General features: G+C 35.8%; 1 protein-coding gene across 2 annotated transcripts in view; it reads right to left on the reverse strand.

Annotated features, from left to right (window-relative positions):
* BBS9 (Bardet-Biedl syndrome 9) overlaps positions 1-24,869 on the reverse strand; it is a 454,413-nt gene that overhangs the window by 195,166 nt on the left and 234,378 nt on the right. For both annotated transcript variants that reach the window (XM_039251160.1, XM_039251161.1), the window contains exons 18-19: positions 14,007-14,179; positions 9,861-10,013 (exon numbers count right to left, since the gene is read on the reverse strand). In XM_039251160.1, coding sequence (XP_039107091.1) covers positions 9,861-10,013; positions 14,007-14,179 — 326 coding nt within the window. The remainder of the gene's footprint in view (positions 1-9,860; positions 10,014-14,006; positions 14,180-24,869) is intronic.

Genomic DNA, 24,869 nt, shown 5'->3' on the forward strand with positions numbered 1-24,869 from the left:
GCAGAGAAGGACAAATATCATATGTTTGCACGTATAGGAGGCTTAGGAGGAACTTGACGGAGGAACAAGCGGGAGAAGAAGGGCGGAAATGGTGGGGGAAAGGGAGAGAGGCAAACCATGAGAGACTCTTGAATGCTGACAAAAACTGAGGACTGATGGATGTGGGGGGGAGGGGAGGATGGGCATGGAGGAGGGCACTTTGGGGATGAGCACTGAGTGTTATGTAGAAACTAATTTGACAATAAACTATTTGTAAAAAAAAAAAAAAAAAAAAGAATTTAAAATCATCTAAAACAAATGCACACCATTTTCAATATTTTATATTCCTTCCAAATCTTTCTTTGCACACTCACCTACTATAGATACTTCGATTTCATTATTTGAAGATTACTACATACTAATCTGCTTTTTTCAATTATTTTAAATGTTTATATTACTCTAGTTTTTTAAATAATGAAATGAAATAATGATATGAAAAGAGGTCATATCAAATGGTAGCACTAAAATAAACCAAGTCATTTTCTAACCATGGAAAAGCTGATTTATAGTGATTCATGTTATAAATGACCAAACTGATGGATATATGATTTTCCTTTGTGAACTATTTTCTTAGGTAAATAGCCAAGAGTAGAATTATGGGGTAAAAACATACAAACCCCATTTTATAATTTACCACTTCCATTTATCCCCAAACATATGGCTATAAATTTCTGTGTCCCTTCCTCACTTGTTTATCCTACCCCCTTCATAAGAGAAAGAACTTTTTCTTACCTCTTAAGTAGTTACAAAAGAAAACAAATGCAGCAACATCACTGTATCCCTGATACCTCCTTCTCAGTCTATCAGCATATTGTTTTTACTTGCCAATGGCAAAGAGGAAAGTAGGCCCGAATGTTTCATCACATACTCCTTTGTGTTATCAGCCAAAATCACACTCATTTAGAAAGTCACGGACCAAAAAACCCTTAGACTTCTGCGTGACTTAAAATGATTTTTAACATCAATATAATACAAATAAACAAAGTGGAAGGAAGTTTTAAGTACAGAAAAAGTAACAAAGAGCAAACTCCAAACCACAGGATCTCTGTTTAAAATTATGCCTAATACAACCTCTGTTTTGCAGAAGAGAAAAATTAGCCAAGTGCCTTTCTAGAACACTAATGACTATCAGTCATTACATCACACATATGTCATCTGAAACAAACTTTTAGATTAGTAAACACTTTTCCCCTGCTACAACAGAGGGTTAGTGTTCAAGTGGGTGGGGGAAAAACGTAGTACACATAAAAGCATCAAAGCACAAGCCAAATCTCACCGATTTCAATTCAACCAATCAGTCCTGCTTTGACTAACAAATGTACAAAAAATTTTTATAACATGAAAGGGAACTTATTTCTTAAAGTGTTTCTACAAAAGGCAATAATCATTAGAAGTAGATAGCAAAGAAATCGAACTTCAGTATAAGTTAACAAATTAACAAGGTTACCTCTTCCTCTGATACTGAAGTTTCAGATGGAATATATAACTTTGGGGAACTCTCCAGAAGATTTTGCTCCCTTTCTGGTAGGTGTATACCCAATGAATATTGGATGATAGTGAATATATACTATGAATATATATATTATGAATATGTGCAAATAATTTGTATGAATCTCCTTTTTCTTCAGTCTTACTGTGGTTTTACAAAAGAAACCCTAGGACGCCTACGTCCACATGGAAATGATTAAATATGCCACATAACATACTAGAGCATGGACTTCGGAATAGATGACTTAATTTCTGTGTAACACTGAGCAAGTTGCTTAACCTTGCTCAGAATCTCAAGCTCTTCATCCATACTTAGGATCCCTTACTAGGAACAATAATGCCACCTTCATAAAATGACTATGATTATTAAATGAAGTAATAAATGAAATTTACCTCAGTCTCAACAGATGCTCAGTAAACATGAATTCCCCTTCTCTCCCCGTACTTCCTTTCTTAAGTCCCCCCAAAATATATTTAGTTTGATAGGCAGTATTCTGATTGTACAAATGAGGAAATCTAGGTTTCTAAGAGTTCACAAAACAAAATTCTTGACATGGTTACTTTCTTCCAACATTATGTCTCTAAATCCAGAAGAAAAAGAGAAAGCTTTTTCAAAAAGCAAGACTTTTTTTTTCCAAATTATATAAAAAATTATTGAAATTGCAGTGGGCAACTGGAAAATCCTCATTCACTGGAGGTTGTAAGGATCACAACATGCTTTTCCCAAAGTGACAGCTCCAGTCTCCTCTCCTTGCTTCAGCTATAGGCTGACCTCAGGAAAGAATGCCTGGTAGATGCCCTCAATGGAGTGTGATATGACGGAAGGTAGATACTACATAGGAAAGGTAAGAATAAAATGCTAATGTGGAAATATGGCTTGTGGGGTTCCTATCCAATCAAAAATACAGCATAAGGAAATGACTTGCAGCTGAAAACAGGAGAAAAATGAATTGGCTGACCCTTTGGTGCACCAAAACTCATTGATGGCACATCTTGGAGCCAGTGACCCAACTGCCGGAAGTCTAAAAAGAGACTGGTACTCACAACATGCCCAGAGACAACTAACTGTCAAATGATACTCCTAACTCAGATAAGTCTTATCATTCATCATAAGTTAACCAAGATGCCTTTCCCAGAAAGAAACCCTTGAGCTGCCCCCAGAGTTGCTCTTACTGATGGTCACTGCATCCCTTTTCTCCAACTTTGAGGAAACTTAGAGTTGGCTTTGGAGTAGTGGTCATAAAGCTGTTCTGTCTTTGAACTCCGTTCTATATTTGAACTCCGAGTTATCTTACTCCACTCATCAGAAATTAGTATCCTGACACGGCCAGGACCATCTACATTATTTGAGGGGCCCAGGGCAAAAGGAAAATAGAGGGGAAAAGCATTAAGAATTTGAAGGTGGTGACCACAGAGCTTTAAACCAAACAAGGGCTGTGTGTGCCTGTGCAGGCTGCATGCCCACGAAACCTACCCTGGACAGGTGGATAACAGATCCCACCCCCAAACAATTGACCATAACTAAGTATACAGGTGAGTACTCAAGCAGTCTCACTAATCTGAAAACAGCACAGATGCTGTGTCTGCTTTTAACAACTGTTGACAACCTAATTAACTATAAATTATCTTCAGAGTTCATAGACCGAAACTGATTCTGAATAAATAATACCGTAATGACAATAAAAATTTAGGTTTGGAAGTCAAAAGTATAGAAAATCTAAGTCAAAGAGTTACGGAAATAAAAAAAAAGTGTCCTCTAAAACATTTTGCTAATTTAGTGTTTCTCAAGAAAAACAAACTAGGGTAGATTATAAAAATGCCCACAATTCTCCACTAGTGCAATATGGAGTGAGAGTCTACTTCCTCCTCTTTGATCTGGGTTGGACAAAACCTATCAGGAATTAGAGGCATGGCACAGGCAGAGACTTGAAGAGTGCTTGTACACTGGGACCTGTAGCCACCACGTGAATAAACCCAGGCCAGCCTGCTGCGCCAGGACAGACATGTGGCACAAAGATCCCATCTAACTGTGAGCCGAATGCCAAATATGTGAGTAAGTACATCCCAGGCCATCCAGTCTCCAGCTGAGCCACCATCTGATGGACACATGACTGAGCCCAGTGGAGAACAACCAAGGATGGCAAAGATCAACAGAACTGCCCACGTGACCAACAATGAATTACTCCTGTTTTAAGTCACTAAGGTGTGGGGTGGTTTGCTATACAGCAAAATCATTAAATGATACAGGTAGTACTTTAGCTCAGCAGGAGAAAAAATGGATTATGTAATAAACAGGGGCTGAGACAACTCGCTCACCATTTTTGGCAGGGAGATTAGATTCCCACTAAATTGTATAATACATTCCAGATGGATTTTACAAGTATATATAAAGAATGATAGCATAAAAATGCTAGAATAAATTATATGTTGATAATCATGTACTCTTGACATGGAAAAGGCTTTCTTAGGCAGAGAAGCCTAAAGGAAAAAGATGAATAAATTTTACTATGTAAATGCTTCTTAAATTTTATATGTCAAAAAATACATTATAAATAAAAAGACAAATGAAAAATTGGTAAAACCTTTTTATACATGAAGAGAGATTACAACCCTTATATGTGTATTTTTTATGCATGACAAAAGTATGATAAAAGATTGCCACTTCTAATATACATAAAGTAACAAGAAAAAGCTGAACTACCTGATAGACTATTGAAGAGAAAACTTACATATGTAAATTACTAGAAAAAATGGCCAATTAACATTTTAAAAATATTCAACCTCACTAGTTAGCAAAGAAAGATAAAACAATAATCAAATTCTCTTTTTAGTCAAAAATTGTAAAGATCAAAAAAATACCTATAAAACAGAAATTTTCATATACTGCTTATGGAACTACAATTTGGTACATTTCTGCAAAGCAAAATGTAAGTGTAAGTACATACCCAGGTGTGTGTGCATGTGTGTGTGCGTGTGTGTGAGTGAAATGTTTTTTTTTTATTTTCCTTCTTGGGATACATCAAATGAAACCAGGGATTCAAGAAAGACAGCCACTTGACTTCATAATCCTGATGCCCCTCCCCTTCTGGTACACACTTTGGAACCAAACACCCAAAGGAGTGTGAGAATGCCCCTAAGGACACAGGATCTTCCCGGTTCTTAGCTCAGGTCTAGATTCATGAGGCTGCCCGATAGCAGAGTTTCAGAAAGATGAGGTATTATTATAACCTCTTTTGTCTGAAAAATTAATAGTGCCATTTTTGAGATGGCATAACTTATTAGTGAAATAAAAATGAAGAATAGTCCCCCAGAGTTGTAGTTACCATTTATTGAGAGCTTATTCTGTACCATGCACTATTCTAAGCAATTTATATGTTTATATATTTCAATCTTCATAACAACCCCATGAAAGAGGCAGCATTCTACAGGTGGGAAAACTGAGGCTTAGGAATAGTTTTGTTTTCTCTGTCTGTTCAAGTAATTTGCCTAGGGTCAGAAACAAAATTGGAACATAAGCAAGCTAATTCTAGACATATAGTTCTTAATCATTTCACAAGGATACATCAGATATGCCACTTTAAACCTTAGAGCATTTACTAGCATGTATTTAAAGGAAACAATGCTGGATGTCTTTCTGCAACCTTAGAAGCAGTGGCTTTCTCTTATGGGCTCTGTGGGCCAGAATCAAAGTCACCTAAACTTCAGGTCAAAGATTAGAGGCACTTCACAGGCTCACTGTGCAAGCTAGTGATACCTGGACTTTCTGCTAAACACTAAGGGCACAGATTTTATACTGCTTGCAATGGCCTCATCTGCTTTTGTACCTGATAAACTGTTTACATAAATGAGTATCTATACAAACCAATCCGTATTAATAGCCAACTCATCAAAGTCAATCACTGAAGGACCTCGGTCTTCACTTTCAGTTTGTTCTCAGAATTTTATTAGAAACTATAGCAGTTCCCAGATCACCTAGTACCCATAAGACCCCCAAACTTCCTCTAGTTCCGTATTTCTATATCCTATCCTAGCCAAAGGATGTGAAAAAAAAATTGTCTTCCAAGAGGCAAGAACTCTAAGAACTTCCAAGAACTCAACAATTATGTAAATAGGACATGAAAAGAATCAAACTTCTCATGCTTCTGGACATACATTAATACTGAAAGAGCCCAATTAATTCTTATGCTACTTAGAATATGATAGGATTCAATCTCAACAATGTTCTACCTGCATAGAGATATTTCAATGATAATTATTTCAAATTTACTTTGGCACACACAGACTCTCTCTCTCTCTCTCTCTCTCTCTCTCTCTCTCTCTCACACACACACACACACACACACACACACACACACACACACACATACACACACATACAGACAAGAACAGAAAATATTTTCTCAGTGAAGAATTTACAGCTATAAAACCCTCCAACTTAGAACAGTTTATTGAATCCTCTAACTAAATTATTTAGGAAGACGGAAGAGAGTTTCCTTTAGTGGCTTTTGGGGATTTTAGAATAAACCATGCCAATAGTTCCTGAGCCTGAACTCAAAGAATTCTCTACCAATCTGTTCTTTGTAGTGCTGCCCTTATCAAAAACATAGTTTCAACAATTATCTTAGTTAGTGGCATTAAAGAATTCATTCACAAAGCAAATATTTATTAAGTATCTATAAAGTGACAAGAAATGTATCATCCTGGGGCGCCTGGGTGGCTTAGTTGGTTAAGTGTCCGACTTCAGGTCATGATCTCATGGTTCGTGGGTTTGAGCCCCGCGTCGGGCTCTGTGCTGACAGCTGCTCAGAGCCTGGAGCCTGCTTCAGATTCTATGTCTCCCTTTCTCTCTGACCCTCCCCTGCTCACGCTGTCTCTATCTGTCTCTCTCAAAAATAAATAAAACATTTTAAAAAATTAAAAAAAAATATATATATATATATAAAGAAATGTATCATCCTAAGACTATAGTGGCTCACAGCAAAAAAAAGAAACAAAGAAAAAGTTTCTGCTTTCAGAGAGTTTACACACTAGTTTTAGGATGATACTGGCTTCTGCTTCTATTTTCACATAAGCCAATGATCATCATTCATTAAATGCTGACAATATAGCATCTTCCAGATACATGATGACAAGTGGGATAAAATGTAAATCTTTCACTGGAAGTCTCAGAGTGCTTCTCTTACTGACCCTGATCAAATTAAAGTGGCACTAAGATCCACAGAAGGACTAACAAAAAAATTAAATGCTCCCTTTACATGAGAAAACAAGGATTCTATATACGTAACAGATCTAATTTTAAACTGTTATATTAGGAAAATCTTTATTTTATTTTTTTATTTATTTTATTTTATTCTATTTAATTCTATTTTATTTTAAGAGAAAGAGAGTGCAAGCAGAGAAGGGGCAGAGGATCCAAAGCAGGCTCTGTGCTGACACGATGACAGCAACAAGCCAGATGGGGGGGGCTTGAATTCACGAACTAAGAGATCACGACCTGAGCCAAAGTCAGATACTCAACTGACTGAGCCACCCAGGCGCCCCAGGAAAACACATTAAAAATATACTGATAGTCATTTTTTGGCAAGTAAGATCACACTCTAACAAGGCTCATTATTTCATGGGTTTGGCTAATCTGCCAATTAGATGATGCCCCCTATCCAGGCAAAGTATAAAGATAAGAAAAATCTACACTAGATACAGAAGGGATGTGATAGTGAATCATGTCATATCCCTGGTTTGGTCATGGTAGAGTTGTCTAAAAAAAGATTTTTTTCTCATTGTTAGACTCAACATTATAACTACTATTAAGATCTGTTCTGTAATAAATGGTAGTTTGTCCATAATACAGAATATCTATATACTACATAACACATAGAGAAGTAGGTCTATACGTTAATATGGAAAGAGTTCCAGTACATACTGTTAAAAGAAAAAAGAGAAGTATACATATAGCATGATGCTATTTATGGATTATTTTAGCCTCACAAAATAGTACTTCATTTCTGAATATTAAAAAAAAGGTATAGAAAGACACAAAAACATAACAGTGATTACATTTTTGAGAAGATGGTACAGGGCCATGATAAAGAATTTAGCACTGTGTACTATCTTACCCTTTTCTTTGGGAAATTATATTCATGTATTAACTACATCATTAGAAGTTAACTAAAGGGAGTTAAAACAGAGATCAATATTTCACAATAATCTAATGTGAATATATAATAAAATTGAGTAGTAAGTTACATTAAACTAAGTCAAATTCCTTGCAGTATTCATATCTTTCAAAAACTTGATCATTTTTTTAATCTAAAAAGAATTAAATGAATTAATCTAATCTAAAATGAATTAAACTATAGTTTCAAGGAAAAACTCACGGTATTGATCATTTTGTCTACAATATTACAAATCATGGAAAAACCCAACCTTGAAACTAAGAAAAAACAAACAAGTAACAACAACAACAAAACCAAAACAAAACCAAAAAAAGCCTAGCACTTTAAACATATAAAAGACAAAGGAAGTCTTGCTATATGGAAAATAGGGTAGGTATTAAATCAAGTATCCTCATCAAATCCCTGTAAACACCTCTCTGCCACTGTGTCCACAAATATAGTATCATTAAAGACAAGAGTCAGCATATCTTTAGCCCCAAGCACAGCAGATATGGCCTAAGAATGAGATACATTAAGTCACCAAAGAGACAGGAAGGAAGAGGAGGAAAAAAAGAAAGGAAATGAAAAACAAACCAAAATGAAAAGGATTCTTAAGGAAGAAAAGAGGTGTGGAACAGAAAGAGCAGCATTACGAGCCTACTGACTCAGGAGTCACATAATGGCTACAGCTCAAAGGAAACTAGCCGGCATGATTTGTAGAACAATTTACCAAGCATTTCCACATGCATTACCAAATAGATTCTTTGTAACAACATGGTAGTTACCCCATTTTATGGAAAGAAACTGAAGATCTGAAAGAGTCAGGGAACTGCCAAAAGCCACAGAACTGGAGTCTTTGCACTCTAAGCCCAGTGTTCTTTCTAATACCCTCCTGCTGCTACTGACTGTCCCCTCAATTGCTTCTAATTTTCACATAACGATTAACATTTCAAGAAACATCTGTTTTATCAAAATTTATTGATGTCTACATAGTAAACTATTCTTCTTTTCTCTAGGGAAGCTAACTGAAAAAAAAAATCTGATTTGTCCTTCCAAAATCAACGGAATATGGCAGTGAGGGTAGGAGGTGGTAATAAAGGGCAACATGAGAGAATTTTGTGATGATGGAGCTGTTCAATATCTTGAATGTGGTGGTGGATACATGAACTTGTGATAAAACTGTATGGAACTTAAAACACACACATACACCCCTACAAAGTAGTACAAGTAAAATTATGGAATTCTGAATAAAATCCATGGATTTTAGAAATGCCAATATCCTGGTTGTGATATTATATTATAGGTTTGCAAAATATTACCACTAGAGGAAAAATGGTAAAGGGTACATGAGACTTATTTGTATTTTTTGTTATAACTGCAAGTAAATATATAACTATCTCAATAAAAAATTCAATTAAAAATTAACAGAATATTCATACTACCAACACTGATTTTGAAACAGATTAGTGATATTGTAGAGAAACATAAGAAGATACTTGTAGTCATTCAAAGCTGAATTTGTTATAGTGGAACTGGCAGCAGCCTTACTCATAAAACTAAATTTTTTTAAATTATGATTTCAACCCAGAGGTGATAATTTTGAACAGCTTTTGGTGACATAATACTATAAGAATGAGAGATCACTCGACCCATGCAAAGGGTAAACAAGATGGAAAAAAAGAATCAGAAAGAAGTAAAAGGTCTTTTTGAACTAGAACAAAGAGTTGTTTAAGAATTCCATTTCAAAATATCAACTTACATAATACTAGAAGTGTAAGCCAGTAGGACGATTAAGGAACTATGGTGATAATTATGAAATGCACCAAGAATTGTCTAATAATAATGCTGCGCATAACACCTACTATCTATCAAGCACATACTATATACCTGGCAATGTGCTGGCTGCTTCACATAAGTGATCAAAAATCTTCACAATAACTCTGGAAGGTGAAATGTGGAAAATGATGGATACTATGTAATTTACTCAACATGACATAGTTCGAAAGTCCCAAAGCTTGACTTTAAACCTAGGTTTTTCTGACTCTAAAGCTTGTGTGCTATTCATTGCTCCATAGTACATAGGGAAGAAATATCTTATGTTGATATTCTAGTACATGACTCTCGAGTGAAAGAAAAAAATTATATCCAGTAGTGAAAAATTATCATTGATATCATACTTACCTGCTTATAAGTTCCATCTAGCAAGGTGTCCAGGTGTTGGAGGGGGGCAGGTGTTTTATCTTTGAACCTTGTTAATAGTCGACGTTGAATGGCCCGAAATTGTACAGCTCTTTCAGATAAGAGTTCTTCTAATTTTTCACCATTTATCCGCAACTACAATAAAGAATTTCTTAAATTCAGGTTACATGTGTGCAACAAAGCATTTTTAAAGCAAGAAGATAGGCAATGCCAATTAAAGCATGAAAGACAGTAATGACAGAAATTTAAACATATTATAGAATTAAGAGAATTAAAACTGTAGTCTTTGGTACATGAATAGATAGATACTTAGATCATATATACATAAGAGAGTAGGACAGATCAAATGGAAACTCAGTACAGATGACTCAGTATCACTGGGGAAATACAGATTATTTTATAAATGTCCTGTAATAACTGATTAAATACATGAGAAAAAAGAATAAGCATTTCTCCCCCAGTCTTTACAGCAAAATCAATTGGAATAAATTTACACACAATAAAAGTACTGGCAAAATTAGAATTTTTAAATAATCTTGGCATGAGAAAGACCCTTATAAGTCAAAAGCCAAAAGCCAGACACACACATACTAACACCTCTGATAAATTTGTAACTAAAACAAATGTAATTCTATATGGTTAAAAAAGGAAAAAATATCATAAGTGACAAGACAGCAAGCTGCAAAAATAATAGCAATAACCACACAGACAAAAACTCAAGCACATAAAAGCTAGAAAGCATCTAAAAACCAATGAGAAAAGGACCAAAATCCAAATCAAATCAGTAAGAAAGAGAGTATCAATCCAATAGAAAAAATGGGGAAAATTTACAGAAAAGTTAATACAAATAGCTCTCAGACATAATTGCCTTTGATCTAGCAAGCCCATTTCTAGGAATTTATCCTAGGGGTATACCTGCAAAAAGTAATGTACATACAAGGCTATTTCATTATAGAATTATTTGTTATAGTATTATACTAAGATATATAGTAACATATTAACAATAATCAAAATATTCATCAATAGGTAAGAGGTTAAATAATAAAAAAGCTACTTTGGAGGACTACTAAGTACTGATATGCAATGTTATCCAAAGATGCATTGAATGAAACAAAGCAAAAAAATACAGAATAGTATTATAATGTGCTACCATTCATGTATTTTTAAAAAAGAAATCTGTACATTAATATAGTTGTGACTGCATAGAATAGTTCTAAAAAGATACACAAGAAACTGAACACTGAAAGTTACTTCCAAAGAGACTGAATGCAGGAGGAGAATCAGAAATAGACTCTTTTTACTATAACTCTGCTAATAACCTTTGAATTTAATATTATTAGAAGAATAAAAGAAAGCTAGTCAGTGTGATAGGGTAGGAAAAACACTCCATGAAGTCAGATTATGTGAACTGCCAATTCCACTTTACAAAACAATCATAAACTAGTCCTGAAATAAGGAGCATTTTCAAAATGTTCATAAATCAAACTATTACAGTTTACATTTCTCATATCAAACTATACTTTCTTTGCAAGTGTATGTATTCTCCAGACACATGATTTAAAAAATCCTGGAATTTTATTAATGTCTTTTGATCCCAATTTCAGAAGCACTAAGTAACTAAATAAAGCAAAGGACATTCTCTTGAAGAAAAAAAAAATTTCATTACCAAAAGTTAAATAATAATTTTTTAAACAACTAAATTTTTAAAGAGTATTATTTATCAATAATTCACTTTTTTAATTGTATAATTTCCAGCTATGATATTTTATTCATTACATTCATGAAACACACAAAAAAATTAAGAAGACATTTTCTTCTTTTTTTTTAATGTTTTTTATTTATTTCTGAGAGAGACAGCGTGAGCAGGGGAGGGTCAGAGAGAGAGGGAGACACAGAATCCAAAACCGGCTCCAGGCTCTGAGCTAGCTGTCAGCACAGAGCCTGTCGCGGGGCTCAAACCCACAAACCATGAGATCATGACCTTATCTGAGGTCGGATGTTTAACTGATTGAGCCACTCAGGCACCCCAAAGAAGACATTTTCAATACTGACACATCAGCCAGGTTATCATTCCACTGAATGTATAACCAAACATCAGTGATTGAAATGTTTTTGTATGTCAGAATTTCAACATTTAACAAATATTATTGATTCCAAAGCCAAGCACTGTTCTAAGTGCTAGAAATTATAGCAATCAATAATACAGACAAAAATTCCTGTCTTCATGGAGCTTATACTAAGGGACATTTGGATTCCAAAAGCCATCTTGATTCAAAGATTAACATCATATTTTAAAAGCAAAGAGACGGGGCACAGAGAAAGGAAGTATAATGATGCTCCTCTTAAATTGTATAACAAATGGAAGTGCCTGTAGTTCATCATGTTCCCTAAATCTCTCTCCAGAAAGGAAATGCCCCTGATGTGGAAACTCTAGGGGTTTACTAGCCAACAAAGAAGAGGGGAAGCTGTCAAACTTATAGCCAATCAGAATCTAATATTTTCTGTTTTAATACTGTAAGTATGTAATTAATATAGTCTTTTTGTAGACTCTTCCATAAACCACTAGATCTCAGTTCTGCACAGGAAAGCAAGAATTTTTAAAATATATCTTTAGGGGCACCTGGCTGGCTCAGTCAGTTAAGCGTCCGACTTTGGCTCAGGTCATAATCTCACAGTTTGTGGGTTCAAGCCCTGCATCGGGCTATTTGCTGACAGCTCAGAGCCTGGAGCCTGCTTTAGATTTTGTGTCTCCCTCCCTCTCTGCTCCTCCCCCATTCATGCTCTGTCTCTCTCTGTCTCTCAAAAATGAATAAAAATTTATTAAAATATATACATCTTTAAAAAATAAATTAAATTAAATTAAACAAAATAAAATAAATCCTAGAGGACTGCAAAGGTTCTCAATCCTTAAAAATACCTAAATATATTCCCCAAACTGTCAAGTTTTGGTGTCATGATTTGGTCAAAAGCATACTGTCCTATAAAATACTATCAGCAGAGATTAAAGAGAACTGAAATAAGTTCAATTTATTTGATAATGATAAATGTTATTTGTAGTTGGATTCTATGCACCGAAATTTCCCCTTTATGTTCTCACTATACTAAAAGAAGTCTTTATAGGTTAAAGTCAGTGTTCTTCGGATGTCTAAGGGACTGAACATTAACTAGAATGAATGTTCATGTGACTAACAAGTGACATGACATATTCTCTCTCTCTGTCACACACACACACACTCACACCTCATAGTTTATAAACTGAAATGCAAAAACCTATTGATTCCTTAAAAGTAGTTGCTCTAGAGAACGAATGCTTCTGTAAATAATGCTGAAAATACTTTTGAAATCCCGTCTTTTTAATCACCTACAGAGTCTATTTATAGGGAAATAAGTATTTGAATCAGGGGAATTTTTTTTAACACATGAGATTTTTAAAACAGTGTCATTAACCAATTCATTCACAGGACATGACTCTTGACTACTTCTAAATATCAAATCAATCTTCAAAGGATGAAGATTTTAGACCATCATGATACTCAGGACAATCTAGTACAGGCTCTGAGGAAAGGCTTTCAAAGAAGAAATGAAAATATTCTGGCAACAAACTCACTGTCAGATCTCATTTGTTTAAACATTTAATCGTTCAGCATTTACTAAGTGCCCATTGTGCCAGATACAGAAGAATATTTTATGTGGTTAACCCTCATTTAGATGCAGAAGTTCTGGTGTGCTTGTTAAAAAAGAAAAGGAAAAATCACTTTACTTTATAATCACACCTCATTTATGGTCTGCTAGAATTGGTTAGCCAAATGGCCGCCAATAAGCTCAAACAGTTTTAACACTGGGTTATTGGGGTCAAAGTTTAAGTCTCCATGTGGGAAAATTAAATCAGCTTGTTCTGAAGCCAGACCACATGCTTAGCTCTGGGCAGCCACTCTGTTAAGGTCTGCTAGTGATCACAAAGTGGGGAAGAGGGCAGGAACAGATACACAAAATCTATCATCCAGATAAAATAACTACTTGAAGCACTCAATTAACTAATGTATATACTAGAATTCTTTCCTCTGTAGCATTTCTTTCTCTTCCATATATTGAAAAATTATAGATAGTATGAGTTATGATCATACATACCTCAAAATGATGATCAATCAACTCAAAATATTCTTGAAGGGGCATACATCCAGAAAAAGAACAGGCAAAATCTTTGATTCCCTGTTTTTCAAAATATTCTTGAAGGCGGATAATAAGCTCATTTGTTATGAGCCAAAGATCTTCAAATTGTTCACTCTGGATGCGATATCGTTCTTAGAGAGAAAAGATAATTATGAAAAAATGCTTATTAACACATAATTACTAGCTGAAACTACATGATTATCACTAATTCTGACATGAATACCCAAACAAAAAGGACAAAAAATGGGGGGTGGAGGGGACTATAGATAGGATTTCTACTGCTTTATTGCAGTTCTCTACATCAAACACTTAATATTTAATTCCAAAGGTATGTGGTCACAGTGACAAGGTGGAGAGTATGGTCCTTTCCCCATGTTTCTTTTCACAGGTTTCAATAAAAACACCCGAAGTTGGGTCCTTCTTTAAAAAAAAGGAAGAAAATAAGAAAGGTTTGTTTACAAGGTAAGAAAAAAAGCCATTGAAAAAGTATAATCTGGTATGTATTAATTTGTTTCAGAATATTCTTGTGAAATAAAACTTATTCTGCAGAAAGTCCTACATCTTGGATGTTAGTTGTAGCCAGCTTAAATCCCTGTAACCATGAACAAAGTTTTCTATTTTTCTAATATTTCTTTTATTTATATTTGTAACCAATCCCTTCCCTAAATATCAATCTTGTTTCCCTCCATTTGCTGAAACCTCAGCTCCAAGAGAGTCAAATTCTTGTCCATCCCCTACCACAATTTGATGATAATGACAATAATGACAGCAGTGGCAGTAACTACATCTATGATAAGAGCAACTGTTATTTGTTGAACACCAACAATGAACAAAGTACTGTGACTGCAACAACCTTTTTAAAAAAAAAAAAAAAAAGAAAACTAGGCACAGAGAGTTTCAGAGACTTGTCAAAGGTTACAAACCAAATTAAATGTCAGAGCTAGAATTCATGATATACTGTATATCCTTTTCCCCCACCTGTCTAAATCCTACCTACTCTTCAGGACCTGGCTTCAATCCTACCTACCCCAAGAAATCTTTATTTCTCTTCCATCCATAGAAACCTAATATGTGTTAGGCACTGTATTGAGCACTCTGCATTCGCTCTCTGGTTCAAACCTCAACATTCCTATCAGAGAAATCTTGTTATTCCCATTTTACAGAAGAGTTTAAATAATCCGCAAGGTCATCTAGCCAGATAGTCACAGGCAAGAATTAGAACTCTAGCTATTAATCCAAAGATTAGCTACTAATCTTAACCACTTCACAATATTGTACCTCTTTAAATTCATATAGATACTTAGCATGTCTACAGTTTACTATGCACTTAACCACATCCAACCATGCATTTTTTAATTAACATTTAATTTTAGAACAGTTTTAAATTTACATAAAAACTATGAAGATAATACAGAGTTTCCACACACCCTTCACCCAATTTCCTCAATTATTAATATCTTACATTTTATGGTACATAATTATGTATGATTAATTAAGATTAATGATGAATACAATACACTGTGATTATTAACTAAAGCTAAGACTACAAAAAGTTAAGAGGATTACACCAATTGGTTTTCAAGTGTTGAATCAGCATTACATACCTGGCATAAATCCCATTTGATCATGGTATATACTTTTTCTTATTCCTATTTAACTTTCCAGATGATTATACTCAGTTTCTCTAAGAGATTATATACTTTTTGAGATCTAGAACCAATTCCCCTATTCTATTTAATTTACCACTTATTGAGCATCTATTATGTACAATTTCATAAAGAAATGTTGGCAGTACAAAGATGAACTCAGTATCCTTGCTTAGGGAGACTAAGGTCTTGCTAAGGTAGCATGACATGTAGACATATGAAATATTTATTATATTCCCCATGGTCCTTGACAAATTCTATGAATATATGACATCTGAAAATTAGTTATTAGGACTTCAATTTGTCATCTGCCACCACAATTCAAAAACATATCTCCTCTCATTCTCCTAGTTATCTCTCTTTCAATATATTCAACACAAGGAATAAAATATCTTGGGTATGCCTGCCACAGTGTATGGCAAACACCCCAGTGTTCTCTGCTATCATATCATTTCCTCTGGAGCGTCCCTCTGTGCTACCTTCACCCTAGTCTTATTCTGAACTCTGACTTCTGGCCATGGTGTTGATCAGACTGTTTCCTCATTTCTCCCCATCAAAGATAGTAAGGCCATGGTCAGATAAAACAGCTTTTACCTTTCTCTGCAAATGTCACTGAATGCTTAATGCTCTAAGAATAGAGAGAGCACAACTGTGGTGGGGCGGAAGTAAAGAGGTAAAAGGAAGAATGATGATAACAACATACAATATTACACTTCTCTAAATCTAGGGTCCTATCCAAGGTAAGCTTGGGACCCAACATATTAAACCCAGACTGGTATTTATTCACTCTTTCATTCATTTATATAACCCAGCACAAGATGCTGGGGATTAAATCATGGATAAATTAAGAGCCTCTACCCTTAACGAGTTCCATGCAGACCTGGAAAGATGTAGTTATTGGGGAAGAGTAAACACTGCTTTTACCATTACTGATTCAGGAATACTCCATGCAGGCTGACGTTGCCACAGAAGCACCAGGACCTTCCCACAAGTGGTATGTTACTATTTTCAAGCATGTGATGGCCTATCACATAGCAGAAGAATTAGACAATAGCAAGGGAGTGGCAAAGGGCAGAAGGCACAATAAGTTTTGTGTAATAATGATAGATATTCATAGAGTTAGCTGCCTCAGGATATAGGGAGCTACCTCACTCCAATGGAAGTGTTTAAGGCTCCAAGCTCCTTGGTGTTTGGTATAGAACACTAAGGGGAAGAAACACAGGTCATCTTCTCATGTACAGATCTCTCTCTCCATCTGTTCTGGGACAGATATTTGGTACCAACTCAGTGCTGCCTCTAGGTCCTGGCCATTTGTCCCTCCTACGCAGATCTGGCTTCAGGCCTCCTAGAGTAAGAACTGGGCCAGTTGCATCTCCTCTTATAGCTTTATGATGTCCCAAAACAGTGGCTTCAGATTCTTCTGCAACAGATCTTGCTAGACATCGCAGATGAAGGTGACAAAGTTGTACACTACAGTGATCCAGGCTAGAGAAGATGGTGAGATGTAGGTGGGGCTCTCAAAGTGACAAAGCAAGGTATGGTACTGGCAGGTGTGTGCATATAAGCTGGCACTGCCAAACCTGACTGTGTCCACTCTTATTGCAGCAGTATCTGCAAAGCCACAGGCTAGATGGTGAGCATTTGCTGTCCTCTAGAGAAGTTTACAACAGCACCAAGAAATTTTGCATAATAAAGTCCAGGCAAGGGCCCACATCCTTCCAAGGAAGGAAAAGGACTTGTCTAAGACAAGCAACTCCCTCCAGGCCTCAAATTCTGCAGATACGGTGATACCCATCTCCTTGTCCTCTTCGTCCAAGGAAAGGGCATGTCTCACAGTGGAGCACAACTTGGTAGAGGCTGCTGCTAGTATTCCTGGCCCTTGTGGGGCCCAGGCTTAGTAGGGTTCAGCAGCTGCAGGGAGGGCTCATGGTTGGGATAAGCTGGATGTGGATGTGATGACTGATGTCTTCAAGGCTATCATCTCCACCTGCAGCATGTCGATCCTGCCCCCTACCTCCTTCAGCAGTTTTTCTGATGCCAACTACTTCCTGTGAGCTTCTCACACCATCTTGTGGGCTTCCTCAGAGAGGCTGGCCATCAGCAACACCTCCAGCTCCTGTTCCAGTCGTTCCCACACCTCCTACCACTGCTGATGGTCCTCACCTTTCAGCTTCAGCTGCTTCTAGGCTATGTGAGCTCCTCCGACAGTAGCTCAGGGCCCCACCCTTTTTGTAAACCTCCATGGGGATCCTGTAAGAATATCTGTCAATAGTATTAGAGAAAAGCTCCCTCCAGGGTTCATACTATTGAACAGGATCCTTTACCACTCCCAGATTCTGAGATTCTGAAAGTGAAAAGAAACATGCCTTCATGGGCTCACTTTAATAAAATTCTTAAAATGGTGCCTGCCACAAAGTAAGCACTCAATAACTGTTACCTACTATCATCATTATCACCATTATTTCCCCCAAGAAAACATAAACTAAGAGCAAGAGCATCATAAACCCAGTTAGACCCACATAGAACCTAACTAACCCAGTAATTTTCAAATAGCAGATATGAAAAAAAAAAAGTGGCTTTAATAAAATATATTTTCCTTAGCATAGAATTTGCTGTCACTCTAAAGATAGGTATAAATTTTTACATAAACATTACATTGCTAATATTTCAAAGGAAATTTAATTCATTCTGTTCTAGAAGGATTCTGAATGGGCTTCCACAAGTAGGTAGAAAACCTGGAGTGCAGCCTGAATACACCTAAGGAATAAAATTTCTTATATAGAAGATGAAATAAAACTACAGAAAGTTATTTCTTTCAACTCTCATTTTCCAACACAAATGTGTCACAATTTACATATATTAAAAGAGATGTACATAAACAACTGGGATTATTATAACACACGTGAAAGAATTATATACAGGCCCAAGATCTAAAAAATATATATTTCAAAGTACCTGAATGAAGTGATAGGGAAAACCATGGGGATATCTGTGGGAAGAGCATTCCAAACCCAGGGAACTGTGAGTATGAAGACTCTGAGGCAGCGATGTGCTTTCAAGAACCCTGAGGAAGCTACTATGGCTGAAGCTAAGTGATCAGTTCATATGCTGTGCTATAACAAGATTATCACACCAGTTTCTGTTAAATTGTCCATAAAAGTACCGGCAAGAACATCTGGAAACAAGGCATATTCAGGTATGACCAGGCAAGTCTGTCCCCCAAAGTTAGTGTGAAGATTTATCAGAACTTATCACTGGGGAAAACATGGACAGGATTCTCAGCAGTATCCCAACAGTTCAGCTGGCCAGTGGCTGGCTGATGCTTGACTGTGCAAGATAAATCCAGTTAGCTCCATTCCTAATGCCTCCTAGGAAGTGCTGGCTCAGTCCACATTAACAGCTTACACTGGGCATGGGTGTTATATTAAGAAAAGCAGAGGGATGTTGTGCCAAGAAAGGCAGCAGTGCCCAGAACTCTTCCCCAGAGAGGTAAAGTGTCAGGTCTCTGCTGCCTACAATTAGAACTCCTTTCCCCACCCTGGCAGACAGCAAATTCCCTAATCCGACAAAATGAAATGTGGGCAAGTCTGAACACTTCTCTTCTCCTTTTATCAGGATTTGAATTATCTGAAGAGAGGCCTATGGACTCTCTGAGAGACCCCTCTCAATCCCCTAGTGGGCAAAGACTTCCACTCTCTAAACATAAAGTAACAGAGAAAAGTTATGTATAGTAGATTCAAAGCAAAGGGTGACATGTGATGGAGTGCCCTTTATGGAAGGACCACAGTGCAAGAGTATCTTTGGTTGTAATCTCAAGATTCAAGGTGATACTATATCTATTCATCCAGTCAAAAACTGTTAAATGCTGAAAAGACAACAGGGAACAACACATACTGGTCCTGCTTCTAATCGTCGTGGCAGGACAGAAAATAATTAAGTAAATAAGTAAAAAATAGGTACAAGGAAAAACTAATGCAAATTTTTAAAAAAGGTGCTGTAATAAAGATAAATGGGTGCCTTTTCTTGAGATAGCATGGTCATAGAAAGTCACACTGAGAGAGTGACATCAGTGGTAATACTAATAGTAATAATGATGAAAACAGCATTAGCAGCTAAAATTTACCTGGCACTTATAGTATAACAGGAAATTGTTACATGCTTTTTAGGTATTATTTTATTTGATTCTTACATATTATAATTGTTATGTTTTTATCCCCATTTTATAGATGAAAAAACAGGCACTGTAATTTTTCCAAAGTCATTCAGACAAATTGTAAGGAGGGCTGGGATTTCAACTATCAGTTTGAGTTTAGATCCCACTTCCCTAATCATTCTGTACATAAAGTCTGTTTGTTTGTTTTTTAATGTTTTTTTTTTGTTTGTTTGTTTGTTTTGAGAGAGAGAGATAGAGACAGCATGAGCAGTGGAGGGTCAGAGAGAGAGGGAGACACAGAACAGGCTGTTTCAGAACAGGCTCCAGGCTCTGATCTGGCTGTCAGCACAGTGCCTGATACGGGGCTTGAACCCACGAACCGTGAGATCATGACCTGGGCTGAAGTCAGACGCTTAACCGACTGAGCCACCCAGGCGCCCCCATAAAGTCTGGACTTTAAGGGTGGGAAGATGAGTTCAGGGATTTAACAGGCTCAAAGACCTCAAGGCAGAAAATGTCAGATAGGTACCAGAAACTGAGAGAAAACCAGAGTGAAAAAGTGAGTCCCCTTAGATGAGGCTGGATGTTAGTCTGGGGCCAGAACATACAGGGAGAACTACAAAGGTTGGTAAAGAGTTTGGAATTAGTATAAACACAAAGGATTTCAAGCTGGAAAGTAGCATGATATAATTTGTGATTACTTGTTTCTCTGTTTTTATTATAAGAGCTGCCAAGCAGAAAATGAATCAGAAAGGAGCAAAAATAGACTTACAGTTAGGACATTATAATCATGGTCCAAGTCACAGATGGTGGCATATTTAGTAATTAAAGACATCACGTTAGAAAGAAAATCCTGTTTTTCAAGTCTTATCCTCTGATCAAAAAACTTAAAATCTAGTAAATTTTTAAATCTGTGACTTCAGTACAAGTAAATGATTCAATCTTCAATTTCTTCATGTATACAAATGGGGAACTAACACATATCTCAAAAGGTTAGTATGAAGATCAAATATAATGTATGGAAGAGACCTATACAAATGCAATTTACCTTTGTATTTTAATTTTAAACCAACCAAAATCAGAGGTCCAAAAAATATTGGTTGAAAAAATTAAAACTGTCTGATGGAGTGAAACAAGTAAATCTAAAACTCAATGAAAAACCCAATTATGAATAAAATTTCAGATATCCAGGAGTATCTACTTACAACAGACTGAATTTTGTGTCCCCTACAAAATTCCTAAGTTAAATTCTAAAGCCCAAAGCAATGGTACTTGGAAATGGGGCCCTTGGAATTAGGTCATGAGGGTGAAGACCTCATGAATGGGATTAGTGACCTTATAAAAGAAACTCTACAGAGCGCCCTTGGCCCTTCTGCCATGGGAGGACATAACAAAAAGCCAGATATCTGTGAACCAGGAAGTAGGCACCCAATCTACTGCCACCTTGATCTTAGACTTCACAGCCTCTAGAACTATGAGAAATAAATTAAAGTTGTACAAAAGCCACCCAGTCTATGAATTTGTTATAACCAACCCATATGGACTAAGACAGAACTCTACTGTGACCAAGTATAGTACAGGAATGTCACCAAATAACAGAAATGTAAAAACCATAATAAACATTTAAATAGGTGTGATAGTTTATGTAGCTTTAAAATGTTGGCTTCAATTATTTTCTTATTTTCATCAACACATGCAGGGAAAAAAAGAAAAATAAAACTTTTTGCAATGAAAGATTTTACAATTAGACTCGAGATTTAGAAATATAAACACAGTATTTTAAGTTGACTTTTTCAGATTACCAAAATCAGTAAGAATTAGTGAGTCAAAGATTTATAAGGCATTATTTTTATTATTAAGCATTTTCTCAGTATTAGTACTCAAAGATGGTCAATATTGCCCTGGAGATTTTCCAGAGTATACATTTCATGGAAAGGAGAAATAAAAATTTCTATTTATAATATGACATGAAAGAAGAAAGTTGTATTTTAAAATACACCCTTACAATATTCGTAATTAAAATAGCTGCCAAAATGAACATTCAACTTATTTTTTTATCTCTTTTCCTTTGCATCTTGTAATAGCAGCTCAGTGGAAATAACCATTTCAGCCTCCAAATGAAATAAATTTGGATAACTGGAGCCTAGTCAATTGCCATTCCACTCTACTACAAACGGAGAAAATAATATATTTAACTAAACAGGGCGCACAAATGTATCACGTCATGCTCTATTCATGTCAGAACATCTGAAATTCATCAATATAAATAATGTTTGTATTCATATCATAAACAAAGCATCAATATAATTTATGCTATTTGGAAATTTTAAAATGTGAGACAGATAAGTAAATGCATGCTTTTTAAAACAAAAAGTTGGAAGAAATAATATAAACAATTTCAGTAGGTATTAGTATAATATTCCAAATATATAACTTCTTCAATATTAGTAGAAATTATGGATGGTTTCTCTAAATTTACTTCTCAAGAAGCTTTTTCCAATCTGGACTCATATAATATTACCACTGCCCCTTAGTAATATTGCTAAGAATACTATGATTAATAGTCATTTTATATTGATGAATCACTGCATACATTAGATTTGATCATTACATTTGTCTCTAAATTTCTGGCTTCATTAAAGGACTATCACAGAGCCCCTACTATATGTACTTCCAGGTACAGAAGAAAATTTACTAATTGCTAAAATACACATGCTTTATCAACCTTTTCCTCTTTCTGAAATGCCCTCCACCTAACAATCTCCTATTCATTCTTCAAGATCCTTTATAAATAAAATCTCTTATGGAACCTCATTCCTTTATGCTCCAATTGCACCTAAAGGATACTTCTGTGGGCTTATTAAGCATTCTGCTATTGGTTCTCAGGTTGTTTCTCCCATGAGCCCATGAGCTCCACAAAAGCCATGACAATCTTTATATCTAATATGGCTGCTGAGTGAAAAATGAACAAAGGTATAGTCTACTCAGAAGAAACAGAGCAAGACCCTTTCTTTCCTTGTTCTGAAGATATTTTGGTTAAGATAATTTAAGATCACATATTTTTCTTTTGGGAAAATACAAAAAGAAAGTCTTTTTCAGGGCCCAACCCTTATTCACATACATGAGTATAATTTTTTCATTATATCTTAAAGGAAAATAATCAAAAGAGACAAGCAAATGACTTTTATGTTTGACCTTATTCAATCCAATTGCTCTTTCCAGTATGTTAAAATCTTTAAGGATGTGGAAATGTTCAGTGTATTAGTTATCTTTCCCATTTTCCGAAGGCCTACCCGAGGCTACATAAATTTGCTACCTGTAATTGCTTATCCCTACTTGTGATGCTGAGAGCATGTGTTTACTCAGCGCATATTGCTAAGTGCCAGTTTAGCAAGACACAAAATTCTAATTTGAAAATCATTTCCTTCAAATCTTGGGGACAATTTTCCATGGTCCTCTAATATCCAAGGTGTTTAATGAAAAGTTAAAATGCTTTCTTGATTCATCTTCTTTGCAGAGCTTGTTTTCTTCCTCTCTAATCTTTGAGGATATGCTCCAGATATTCAGTGCTCTAAAATTTCACAATAATGCATGTGGATGTGCTTCTTTTTCTCATTCATTGTGCTAACATCAAATAGGCTCTTTTAATATCCACAACTGTGACACTTCATTTCCTTGAACACCATCTCCATTGGTCCTTTGGCATATTCACAAAGCACTCCCCAAGATCACCTTTGTCTTTACCAGAATCTGTAGTTCCGCTGACCTCAAACATCAATATCTCATTCATTTTCTGACCACCCCCTTTTGTTTTTCTAGTTCACTTGTTTTACAACTCCCACTATGCCTCTTCAACCTTATTAAGACTTGTGATCCAGGGTCGCCTGGGTGGCTCAGTCCATTAAGTATCCGACTCTTGATTTTGGCTCAGATCATGATTTCATGGTCATTAGATCAAGCCCAGCATCAGGCTCTGTGCTGGGCATGAGGCCTGCTTATGATTCTCCCTCTCCTTCTATCCCTCCCCAACTCATGTTCCTGCACGCTCTCTTGCTCTCTCTCACTAAAAAAGACTTGTGATCCATTAAATCCATTAATTTTTCACCCTGTATCAGTTTTCTCTAATCTTTACTTCTATTCTTATCAGTTTAGATGTTGTAGCTATCATTACAATCATTCTCACAAAAATATTTTATTTGCAATAATCTGTTTCAAAATCCCAGCCCTGGCTTTAGTTGCATGGATTCTAATAAACAAATCACTGCCAGAAAAAATTGTCTAAGGATGACTTGGTTTCACTTCAAAACTCCAAATGGGAACTCAACATTGCCTTATCCTTCATGAGTTTGCTTTCTTATTCTCCAAGTCAACAATGTCATACCTTTTCAAATTTATACAACATCAAAGCTCCTTTATCTTCCCACCAACAAATCTACAAAGTCTTTCTGGACCTACCTCCAATTCTTCCAGTCATAGTAAAGTTAAAAAGTCATAGGACTTTTTAATCTCCCCTTTAATCTCCCCAAGCTGTGCAGCCCACATCCTTTTTCCTTCTACGGGACTTTATTGCTTTGTGAGTCCCCTTCTTTTTCCTGATCATCAGCCTCTCCCACTGAACTCAATCATTTCAATTATTATTGAACCATGTTCTAACTGTGCTCACTTTAAAACAAAACAAAACCCACAACTCTCTCCCATACTTCACTTCTGAATTACTGAGTTTGGTTGTCCATTCTTAGTGAAAATATTAGATACTAAAAACTTGCATCACTAGATATGCTCAAATTCACTGATTTGGGCTGAGACAGAATTATATTTAATAAACTGAGTTCATTATTATTTTTAAAGTTCTGTGAAATCTGTTACTCATAAATTATAAGTACATAATATTATAGTTATAAAAGTAAGCTATAAAGACATTATTGAAGAGATTGTCCTTGTGGATTCATGAAAGAAATTCCATTCTGAACCCAACATCAGTAATGGCTGTGTGTCTCCTAAACAACATACTTAATTTTATCC

The sequence above is a fragment of the Hyaena hyaena genome, unplaced genomic scaffold (assembly GCF_003009895.1).
Source record: "Hyaena hyaena isolate Hyena2069 unplaced genomic scaffold, ASM300989v1 scaffold_387, whole genome shotgun sequence".
Taxonomy (NCBI): Eukaryota; Metazoa; Chordata; class Mammalia; order Carnivora; family Hyaenidae; genus Hyaena; species Hyaena hyaena.